At 41.0% G+C, this 11,779-nt stretch overlaps 1 protein-coding gene across 1 annotated transcript in view; it reads left to right on the forward strand.

Annotated features, from left to right (window-relative positions):
* ptp4a2b (protein tyrosine phosphatase 4A2b) overlaps positions 1-11,157 on the forward strand; it is a 22,241-nt gene extending 11,084 nt beyond the window's left edge. Inside the window, exons 2-7 of the mRNA XM_014329608.2 lie at positions 6,097-6,390; positions 6,803-6,911; positions 6,993-7,085; positions 7,181-7,311; positions 8,775-8,849; positions 9,866-11,157. Coding sequence (XP_014185094.1) covers positions 6,386-6,390; positions 6,803-6,911; positions 6,993-7,085; positions 7,181-7,311; positions 8,775-8,849; positions 9,866-9,968 — 516 coding nt within the window. The 5' untranslated portion in view covers positions 6,097-6,385 and the 3' untranslated portion in view covers positions 9,969-11,157. The remainder of the gene's footprint in view (positions 1-6,096; positions 6,391-6,802; positions 6,912-6,992; positions 7,086-7,180; positions 7,312-8,774; positions 8,850-9,865) is intronic.
* The last annotated feature ends 622 nt before the right edge of the window (positions 11,158-11,779 follow it).

Below are 11,779 nucleotides of genomic sequence, written 5' to 3' on the forward strand. Positions count from 1 at the left end.
TTCTTCCTTTCCTTCTTAGCACTGGCTTACAGTAACAGTAGTGCTGTAGTGAGTGTAGTGCTTTCTTCTTCATCTTGGGTTTTTGGTATGAACACTGTTAGGGCTGCTCCAGTTTGAGGTGACATACACCCACCCAGCCTATCGGTTGTATTGATGTCACTACTAGGAACCAGCTGGACCATTGGCTGATCCTCTGATTTATCTCAGCTAGTTTTTACCCATTGCCTTTTTGTTTCTCTTCTGTACTCTTTTTGCTCTTTTCCCCTCTTGTTCTAATCTTGCTAATCTCTTGTTATGTCCTTACAGGATGTCTCTTCAAATGACATCTTGCTGGCTTTCTTCGTGGTACTATTTCTTTGTCTCTGTCCTCTTTGACATTTCCAAGTATATTAGTTATCTTTTATTTGGCTCTCATGAAGGCCACAGGAATGAAGGCAGGTCTCTATGATACTTGGCTCCGGTTGTGCTCCTCCTGGTTCGTGGTTTCTCTACGTTTGTTTGCAGCTGTCAGTGCTTCTCAATCTTCTCGAGTTTCACATCAGTGCCCGTCATATCAGAGAGGTAAAGGGAGAATTTAGTACTTTGCTGTCAATACAAAGTGTCGGTATTATTTGTGAAGGCATTCTAAGAATGAGGTGGGTGCAGCAAGCATGTAGGTGAGTGTATCAGAGCTTTTTTTTTCATTATCATTGCATGTTGCTGTCATGTCAGTGAACATGGTTTCCTCCAGCCTGCCCTCTCACCCTTTCCTCCTCACATGACAGGTGTGCTCCTGTACTTTTCGACTTGGATCTCATGGCAAAAATTAGGCCTCAAGCTGCTTCAAGGCAGTACAGTCTGGTCATGCCCAGTCTGGCTCCAGACAAAGCGTCAGTAAAAGACGGAGAGCCTAAGCTAACCTCAAACCACCAGACTGGGATGCATGTAAAACTAATATTTTTCACCATGGGGGGAGGATGTACTCAGACATTTTGTATAAAAAGTCTGTTTCGTCATTTGGTATTCCATGTCTCACTTCTGTGTGTTGATGTATTTGTCTTTCTAATTTTAGAGCAGCCCGCCTCACCCACTCCTAAGCTTGTGGCTAGCTACACTATGTGAACAGCGTGCGTGTGTTTGTGTGTGCGTGTGTGTATAGTAGTCCTGGTGGGAGAGTCATGGAGACGGCCCACCTGATAGCTATCAAGTGCCAACAAGAGCTTCTCACAGCTTTAGCTTTGCAGTTATGGAGTCTTGTTGCAGTAAAATCCTTAACATGGCGAAAGCCTTTTAATTAGCACTCCCACTGTAGCACTTTACTCTTCATGCACTTAAGCTGTGATAACTTCACAGCTGCCACCTGCAGCGTTTTATTGTTGATATTCTGAGCTTAGTTACCACTTATCTTGCACTACAGGATAATGCCATATTCATTTAGTTTGTTTTATGTCTGACTTGACTTCGTATTTCACCAGACAGTTTGATGAATCAAGCAGAAAAAAAGAAAATGAGTTAGCAGCTGCAGGATACCCACACCCTGGTTCCCATTCTTTTGCCATTTTTATCACCTGTTTAGGTTTGTGTGTCCTTTTCTGTTCTGAGATACTGCAGTCCTTATCAGCTAATACTTGAACTCCTCGCTCTCTCGTCCTCACAGTCTTACTCGCTGTCTACCGTTGCTTTGCCTTAGTTACTCTTAAGAGGGTTCTGGTGAGGACCAATCAATTTGGGAAGTTCTTCCCATCCAGCCTCAGTCCTTTTCCCCTGTTTCTGGAACAGCCCTGTTCCAACAGTGAACACGTGATGTTGAACAGGGCACCAAGGGAGCTTTCTCTGAGCCATTGTGTGGGCCTCTGCCTTTACTCAGTGACCTTTCTCCCAATTTAGAATATATGTTTATACATGGACACGCATGTGCAAAATGCCAGCTGTAAGCCCAAGTTCTTTATAATACTGTTTCTAGTATTCCATAAAATAATCTCACATTTAGATAATTTAGTAATTTTTGCAATCTTAGTTAAATACAATTTTTAAAAAGTAATGTTCGTTGATGATTTTGAATGTGGTTCTCACATTTAGTAGATGTTTTGGTCTGGTTTAAAAATGGCAATGAAATTTTATTTGCTTCATTTGCTGCCAATTTATACAAACAAAATGGTATTGGTTAAGTTTGTATTTGTAAATAAAATTGGGGTTAACCAGACAGGAAAAGCTTAGCATCATGAGCTCTGATGATTTCAGGCTGTCTTCACCTTCTAGAACTTTCTTTTTCTATTTTTATTACATATATCTATTTTGTGAAATTGTGTATGCTGCACTGTTTTGTGGCAGAGCAGCTGCAGAAAATGTTTAGCCTGTATTTAGCAAAATACAGGCTAAACATTTTTAGCCTGTTTTTTAATTAGTAGTTTGTCCTAGCATTCTTACAACATTTCCATTAAGTTATACCAGCCATTCATGTCGAAGTGACTAGAGAGATCGTTAACACGCTTTCGGTCTACAGTTTGAAGGTTTTTCTGTCGACGGCTGCTCGTTTCCTGTGTGGTTAAACATACTTGGCTTGTACAAACACATTTGGTGTGTATCTCTGTGCATTTTTTTTCTTCTGTCTTCCTTGATCTAAGCAGTGCATAACTGCAGAACCAGTTTGCAAATTTCAACAGTAATTTGCATGCATTCCCGACAATGTTGTGATGGCAGACTGGGCAGCAGCTGGGCAGGCCCAGTGTTACCACAGTTTGCTTACTTCCTCTGAAAGGCTTAGTCAGAACTGGTGGCCAAAACTTTTCTTCATCTTTCCGACTTTCCTGTTTATCTTCTGTTATGTAAGGCAACTTATGAATAGGTGACAAATAGCCAGGTATGGCTATTGGGTTTGAGTTGAAAGTTTGCGCGTTTGCTGTCATTTGTTTTCACCTCAAAGTTTAGAAGATTAAATATGGGACCCTTGCCTTTTTTCACTTTTTTTTCCTTTTCTTTCTTTTTTCATTTATTTATTTATTTATTTATTTTTTTTGCTTTATGTACCTTATGTCAGAGACTTTCTGTGGTCTCGGGCCTGGAATTGCTTCCTGTGCTGACATCCCCTATAACGATGACGTTGGAATTCACCTTGCGCTGCTCATTGTGTTGTTGTTGTTGTTGTTGTTGTTGTTTATTGATCACAAAGTGCTTTGTTAATAAAATATTCACAGAGGAAGAACTTATGAATGATCACTTAATAATTCATTTAAAAAGCACATGCACTGGTCTTATCTGCACAAACAAAGCTGCCTGTGTGTACTATTGACCGTACGGCACAAATAGAATCTAAATCAAATAGAAACGTACAAACAGAATAGCAGAAACGTAATAGATTTCTGTCAATCAACAAGTGAATTATGTAATCATTACAGCTCTAGGTAGTGAGTACGGTGAGAAGGGATTGCAGCAAAAACATGAAGCGCCTGAATTTAGCTCGACTGAGAGTGCATTTAGCGTAATACTTACTGCTTAGCCACACCTCATGTTCTGCACCTGGCCCTGAGGTGCTTTAGTTCGCGTACACTTGTGTTAATTCTAAAATGGGGTTTCCCATCTGCCCCCCCCCACACACACACGCACACCTGTAACCCTTCTTGTGGCAGCATTTGGAACACAGACTGTATGAAGTCACTTGGTCCATCTGAGCAGCTATCCACAATCCAGTTGCTTTTCATCCTTTTAGCATAAGCTGTCATTGTGGTGTCCTTGGTGTGTATTTGTGTGCGTGTCTGGTTCTTTTGTTCTTTGATGGAGTTTTTTTTATTTCTTTTTTTTCCTTTTTTCCAGTCTCTTAGTCTGCTCTCCTCCTTTTCAGTCAGGTTTCACAGGTGAAAAGCACATGCTAGCTGCCCCGTCTCTCCACTTATCTGTCCTTTTCATTTCTGGAGGATTAGGAGCTGATGGGGGGGGGGAGAAAAAGGAAAAAAAACCCTTAGAAGCCTGCTCGACTTTTGTCCAGGCTTCAGTTGTCAGATTGTAGCCATGCCACACTCTTTTCTGTCGGGCTCAGTGGTGGTAATTAAAGGCATCACAGATGATCTTGGCCATCACACACCAACACACAGGCGCAAACAAAGTCAAGGCTGCTTTGAGTGCCATTGCAGCTGTTCCATGGGTTGACACACTTCTTGTGTAGTGGCGGTGTGGTTGATAGTACATATCAGGCTGGTTGACTTGAGACAGGCTAAAGATGGAAAAAGCTGTCACTCAATTTATTTAATATTTGAATGTATTATATAAAGAAGCTGAGAGTACAGAGTCTTGTTTCATTCAAAATAAGTTTTTATAAAAGGGGAGCATGGGATTGAAATGCTGGGGCTGTTTGAAGCTTTGCCCACCCGTTAATCCGCACCTTGTGACTGCTGCCTGTGACATGGTGCTAAAGTCCGAGCCTTTTTTTTTCTCTTTTTTTTTTTTCTTTAGCTAACGCATGCACGCACGCGCAGACACTCACTCACTCACTCACTCACTCACTCTGGTTTGTGGTAGGTGTTGAGATAGTCAGCTCTTGCCGTTTTTGTTTTGTTTTTAAATGCTACCTCCCCACCTCTCTCCCATATTGCTCTGAGACTGTTCCAGCCAGTTTGTGGCGGCTGGATTTAGACTGTCAAGGACTTGGCACAGTTCAGCTGCTCCGTGGCCAGTTACAGGCCAGACATTACCTGTTCTGAAAGACACTGTTATGAAGTGTCTGCACTCCATGCTGTGAATATTATTAGTTTTCCATTTTGGTGACGGGTGGTGAATTGACAGTGATGTAATCCAAAGGTACGTTCATTTCACTGCAGGATTAACTGGCTGGAAGGTAGAAACGGTCATGATGGGGATTTTTGAGTATCTATACACTGTCGTTGTGCTTTAGTTCTTTTAAAGCTACCTTTAGCTGCTTTGTTATTCACAGGGGGTCGTCCCAGCAAGTAGCTTCACATGTTTGAGTTTTTAGCACCAGGTGACCTTCCTGATGCAGCCCCAGGGGATTTGTCCACCCCTGGAATCAAAAATAGGATCTTTTGCTTCTGTGAATGTGTAAACCTCTACAGCATGGAACAACCTTTATGTTGCAAATTCCAGAAGCTGATATTTGAGAAGTGAAAACACTGACAACAACTACAAGCAGACCGCAGATCATGTTTCAGTTAATCAAGACTGAAATGTTTGCCTTTAATTACTAGGGAAGTGAGCTTGTTGGCTAGACACTTCAGTAATGGTGGAGGTGTTGTTGGTTAGATTCAGAAATACTTGTTGGATTAACTAATGGTTTGTATGTATGAGTCTGGGCTGCTGGGTAGTCACCTGCCACCTGTGACTCTGCTATTGGGATTTGTAAATGAGTAATGTGGAAGAACAGACGCACAAACTAGTACACTGGCGTGTTATTTTGATCTAAATTGTTGTATGTAGTTTAATCTGGCATAGCCCAACTTCAGCAGAAGTGTGTGGCAGCTAACCTGCAAGGAAAGAGGCATGCTGATGCTAGCACAGTTCACTTAACCACACTTGGTGAACTAATCTGACATTGTGTGTGTGAACAGTGTTGTGCAAGGCTGCAAAGTGCCACACATTTCAGCAGCTTTTAAAATGCTGTTGGAGGCACTGAAGAATGTGATCAGCAGTTTTGGTGGTTTCCGTAAAACATTTAACAATGTTTGAAGATGTTTAACTTTGACCTTTTTAGTTTGTTGTTAATTAAAATCACTTGTTTAATGTAGTCATATATCCCTAGTTATTATAGAAAGCCTTTTTGATGGGGAGGAAAAATAATCTTGTATAAACTGAAATTCCAGATTTATATCTGGTTTATTAAAGGCTCCTTTAATCTGTACTGTTGTCCACCCAGTGCTCAAAAGTCAACATATGTGGTATATTTAATCTCCAGACTAATAGTCAAATATAATCATGATATGCAAAATGTATTGTGGTTATTACCATTAATCAGCTGCAGATGTGCAAATTTAACAAGTATCATCTTCTGTAACGACCTGAATCGGTGGCCTCCTGCTTGTGCAGACACTTGTTATCTGTTTGAAATAAATGGGTGCTGTTTGTGTGCGATTTCGTTACATTTAAGTCTCCCTTTCTGTGTTCTCTTCACAGGGTTTCTGTGTTGACTTGAGCCGTACCTATATGGCGTGTGTGAGCGGAGAGTTCTGCCAGGCACAGCACCTCACCTCTGTGGAGAAGTGAATCGGCCGCCCCCCGAGGGACTACGCTACCCAGAAACCCCCCTGACTGCCAGTGCGCTAGGAGCTGCTGACTTTTCCCAAAGGCCCTCTGGGATATTGCGTAGCCCTTGGCCTGATTGCTCTGCCCTGTCCCAACCGATACGAAAAACCTTTGCTTTCTACTTTCTTCTTGAACAGCCAATCACAAACAGCTCTCCTGAATGGGGTAAACTGATTGGATGACTCCTGGATAGTCTCCTCATCTTCTTCTGTGTTATTATTTTTTGTTATTAACTTTTTTGGTTTTGTATTTTTTGTATTTTTTATTTTATTTTTAAAATCCCAAAGTACTGTGGACTAGTTTGTTTGTTTGTTTTTTTCCTTTTCTTTTGTGTTATCATTCTGTGTACATCATCCCATAGTGAATACCTGTTGTCCTCCTGAGCGACCCCCCTCCACGTGTTGTCATTTTTATTTATTCTACCCTACATGAAAACATACGTTTCCTAGCAATTTTTTTTTTGAGGGTTTTCTTTTCTTTCTTTCTTTCTTTTTTTTTCTTTTTTTTTTGCTGACTTCTGAGCCAAAAGTCGCTTTTGTTTTGTAAGAGTTTTGTATTGTAATTGTTTTTTTTAAAGCCGTCTCGCCAACATGAACCGCCCCGCTGCAGTTGAGATTGTCTACGAGCGCATGAGGTTCCTCATCACCCACAACCCCACCAACGCCACACTTAACAAGTTCACCGAGGTATGCTTACGTTTGTGTTATTGCTGTTTATCAGATTCCCAGGGCTCTGTCTCAAATGCACCCTTTCATGTTTTCTGCCAGGAACTGAAAAAATTTGAGGTGAACACTCTGGTTAGAGTTTGTGATGCCACCTATGATAAGGCTCCAGTAGAGAAAGAGGGGATACAGGTCTTGGTAAGTGTTGACATACATTTTTGCGGCAGTCTCTTACTGGATGTTTGTGCTGTTCAACTAAGTTATTTGATGACGATTGATGTTTTCTGCTTTAGGACTGGCCTTTTGATGATGGTGCCCCTCCTCCCACCCAGATCGTGGATAACTGGCTCAAGTTGCTCAACACCAAATTTCGAGAGCAACCCGGCTGCTGCATTGCCGTACACTGTGTGGCAGGCCTCGGACGGTATGTATGGTGTACAGTTGGCCTCCTTTTCACCAAAACCCTTTTTTCTTACGTGCCCAAATAACAGTCCTGCGTGCAATAAATGAGAAATGTAGTGGTATGTTTTAAGTTAGAGGGTTAGAAGGTGGTTATTTGGGTCCATATCAAAGTGGCGGCAGAGATAACTGAGACATCTGTTCTCAAAGTTAGATGTGCCATTTCCAAGGCAGCAACACAGCCTGTCCCTTGTGTAACGCAGCCCATTTGACCCAGTATCTCATCCTTTTGTTTTTTCCCGCCCTGTTAGTAATCTGGTTAGTGTGACCAGGGACCATTTTATTGCTGCGGTATTAACAGTAGCTCCAGAGAGATGTGGTCAGAGAAAGCATTCACTTGTTGTTTCTTCATTATTGATCACACAGCATTGGCTGGTCTTGCCTCTCACCCCCACCTCCAGAATTGAATCCTCAATACTCATTAGTGATTCATTTAGTAACTCAAATGATTGTCTCCTTTTTCTCCTCCTGCTAGAGATCATTTAAGCAGCTGATTGTCTTTTTACTGAGCACTATCATTAGTTACAACAGCCGGGCATTGGTTCGGGGGGGGGTGAGCGCTAGCTTTCGAATACATTCTATCTAGTTATGATCTTCCGGAGACGAAAATATGCACACTTCTTAGTCAGAAACCAGTGTGACAGTGAATTGCAAACAAGTTATGCTGAATAACAAAACAAAGTGTGAAAACAAATAAGGCATAAGCACATGACATGGGGGGTGTTTGTGTGAAAATGTCTTTCCTGACCACAAGTGCAGAGTTAGCCAATCTGCTCTCAATGGCTTCTAGCGTTTTGCATTGCTGTGGCATTCCAGAGACTTTCTAATTCCCAATATTGGTTAGACTGGCATTTTCTGACTGCGTCTCCTCTCCTTCTTTCCTGTACTTTGTTTACTGCAGTCATATGAGTTTTCTGCCTTGCAGTGTGATCTGCTTTAAACAGGCTAACACTTAAGCCTTCAGTGTAGGAGGCAGCAGTTATGTGCCGCCTTTTAACACAGTCCACACAACATTCTCACATTCTGTCTGTCTTGAATTGTATGTGAGAAAAAAGCCACTAAAACAACTGCTGTCAGCACTGAGCTCTAACCTGCCGAGTGGTCTGGAAAGTGTTTATGTTTGTCTTTTCTCACCCCATCTCCTGTTGTGAGAAAGGAGAAGCCTTTTACTGTAACTCATCAGTTAGTTTTGTGTTTGAGGCTCAGGGTGTGAGCACAGTGCCCCAGCAGGGCAACAGTGAACTTGTGCACCCCTGTTGAGTTCCCAGGCCTCTTTTTCAGGTTTAAACGCCCCTTTCTCATTCCTTCACCGCCGTATTACTGTGGAACCATGTGACTCTTGGCATTTAATCTTCTCTTCTCCTTCTTTCTTCCTTGGATGCTCTGTCTGCTTGAACTGGTGGTCCACTGGATTTCTTCACCTCACAGAGCTCCAGTCTTGGTGGCCTTAGCCCTCATTGAGTGTGGGATGAAGTATGAGGATGCTGTGCAGTTCATAAGACAGTAAGTATACTCTTTGCTTTTGTACTAGAACCATAAAAGGAGGCCAAGTCTTATCAAAGATTATTGCCTTTTTAAGAGACTTGCAGTGTAAATCAGACACAAGGTGTGCTGATACTGAAAACTCAGACCTCCATAAAACATAAGAAATGATTAAATGCATTTAAGTTGGAGGGATTTAGAGTCATGGAACTTTTTTTTTTTTTCTGCTAGGTGATATCAAAGGTCCTTTTGGGAGGAAGGTGCTTTCAGAACTTTTTTGTTTTTCCTTCCCTGGTTGGAAAGCTAATGCACTGTATTAGTGAGTTGGTTGACAGCATAGCAACATTTGGGCTATCAACAAAAAGTTGAAGGATGCTGTGAACAGAGCTATGGACTCATGATAATCAGAGTTAAAAGGGACCTATTTTTATGCTGTTTTAATTTAGATAACCTGGCAAGTGAGGTGGACTGAAATGCCTGATTAATATGTGCCTTTCACCCACATTACCAGCATGTGCTGCTCTGTGCCCAAAGATGGCATCCAGTAACTATAACAATTCACTTGGCGGTTTTTCCTGTAATCCTGCTTAATCTTAATTACTTTTTGTGTTTGGATGGCCCAAGCAGTTGAAAGGAAATGCTAGCATGTTTTGTTTTATCCTTTTTTTTTTTTAGTTTTTTTTTGAAGAGCTATTTGACATTAGCTGTGTAAATGACAGTCCTTCTTTAATGTATGCTGTTTACATAGGTGTGTTGTTTGCTTTAAATATGCCAGTTGCAGTGTGCTGCACCAAAACATCATGTGATCCCATCTAGACCAATGACAGTACACTTGAGTCACTGAGAAATTCCCATTTTAAGCCCTTACGCCAAAGTAGAAGATGGAGTTCTAGGAATTCAGAAGTACTAGTTCTGACTCGCTTGAAAATGCTTGTCAATCTTTTATAACTCCTGTAATCACCGTCATGTTTTAATGTGCTGCATTCTTTGTAGTCACGTTATTTAAAGAGCCTCTCCTTCTTTTCTGGTTTTCACAGGAAGAGACGTGGAGCCTTCAACTCCAAACAGCTTCTTTACCTCGAGAAATACAGACCCAAAATGCGTCTGCGGTGCAAGGATAGCATCTGCTGCGTTCAGTAGGCTGCCTGTCAGTGCGTCTTTCTTGTGCACATCTAGTGGGGAATCTTCCGATAACGGGAGAGATTTAAAAAGAAAAAACAAAACAAAACACGGAGAGTGCTATCAGTAATTATTGTGATGATTTGTTAACACTGAGTCATGGTTAATTGAGAAGGAAGCGAGTGATCAAATGAATGAGTCCAGATCTGGGGATCCACCAGCCGAACCAATGAATGGAAGGTTAAAGCACACAGATAGGCCCGCCACCCGGTTTATACTGTTCAACCACGGGCCAGAATTTTTCAACTTGAGTCCATCCTGTCTCTTATGGGGTTTTTATTTTACTTTTTTTTTTTTTTTTTTGTTCCAGTTTTAATCATGGGATAACAGTTTCCATTTTTTGTGAATGTTTATTTTTACACAAATGTGGTGATGAAATTATATATTCTCATTTTGATTTCCACTATTGATATTTTATAATTGGGCCAGAACGACATACTTTTTTTTTTTTTTTTTTTTTTTTTCTTTTTTAAAATACACATTGTGACTGTGTCTTTTTTTGCACAAAACTCAAAGGTTCACCTGAAAAATGCAGTAATGTTTTTTTTCTTCTTACCCTTCACTTGCTTTAATGTCACTTTCAGTTTAGGGGGTCACTGAGTTTGAATATGTCTGTAATATTTATTCACAAGATATGTGTGGCAGTTAAGAGTTTGGCAGGGGCAAGGACACTTTGTCATCCAATAGTTTTAGTTTTATCTGTTTGAGAGCCATGTCTTTTTTCTTCTTCTCTCTCTTTTTTTTTTTTTTTTTTTTTTTTTTTTTTAAATCTTGTTGGAGTGCAATAATCAGTCCACCTCAGAAATGTCCGCCAAACCCTGCTGAGTGTCCTACGCACACATACACACAAACTTCAGATTATCATCCAGGCCGTTTTAAAAAATAAAAAACAAAAAAAAAAATACAACAAAAAAACAAAAATGTAACTACAACAGGTACTTGTAATTTCATTCTCTCTCCCTTCTGGGGCTACAATAGGACTTTTTACAGGTATGCGTATTTAAACTCTTACACAGAGCCTAAGATTCAATCTGAAAGTCAAGCTGGAGAAGAATGAAAGTGGTCAGTTTTTTATCATTGTACCCATTTTGAAAACATCCCCAATTCATATTTGTTCTTTAAAGATAAATAAATTCAAATAAAAAGCAAACTTGTCTCCTTCCCACCCCCCCACCCCCCGAGGTTGTCACAGTCTGAGTGGGCACGGGCGTGATGTGTAGTGAAATGGGTGTTTCGTATGGTGCTTGTGGCAGATAAGAAGTCCCTGCCTAAATGCCGCTGTCCTAAAAGTTCACTTCAACCAGAGGAGCTTGTAAGAGATCCATCTAAAAGGAAACTATGGGAATGCATGGTTTCCTTTGTTTGGAGCAGTGAAGTCTAATTTCATTTCCTGGGCCACATGCAACGTACTTGGAGCTTAAATGGGAAGTCAGTGTAAAGACATTTCACCTACACAATCCCTGAGATGTCTTTATATAATATGCATTTAAAAAGAAATCTTAATTTCTTTATTAGTAAATTACTTTGTTCTTTAGAAGTAGGAAAAGCTGGAAAATGTATGCGGGAAAAGGTTTTTCAAAACCATTCAGTGGCTGAATTAGAGATTTAGCAGGACCAGTTCTGGCCCCCAGGCCTTGTGTTTGACGGCTTAGAATAAAGTTCAGGGGGAGGGGTTGTACATCCTGTTGGATTGTGCGGTTGTCTTGTTGGGTTTGCAAGGCTGCAGTGTTTCTGGTCTTCCTGTGTATCTGGCTGATATCAGGGGAAGGGTC

This window comes from Haplochromis burtoni, unplaced genomic scaffold (assembly GCF_018398535.1).
Source record: "Haplochromis burtoni strain Fernald_Lab_line unplaced genomic scaffold, NCSU_Asbu1 Contig_506, whole genome shotgun sequence".
NCBI lineage: Eukaryota > Metazoa > Chordata > Actinopteri > Cichliformes > Cichlidae > Haplochromis > Haplochromis burtoni.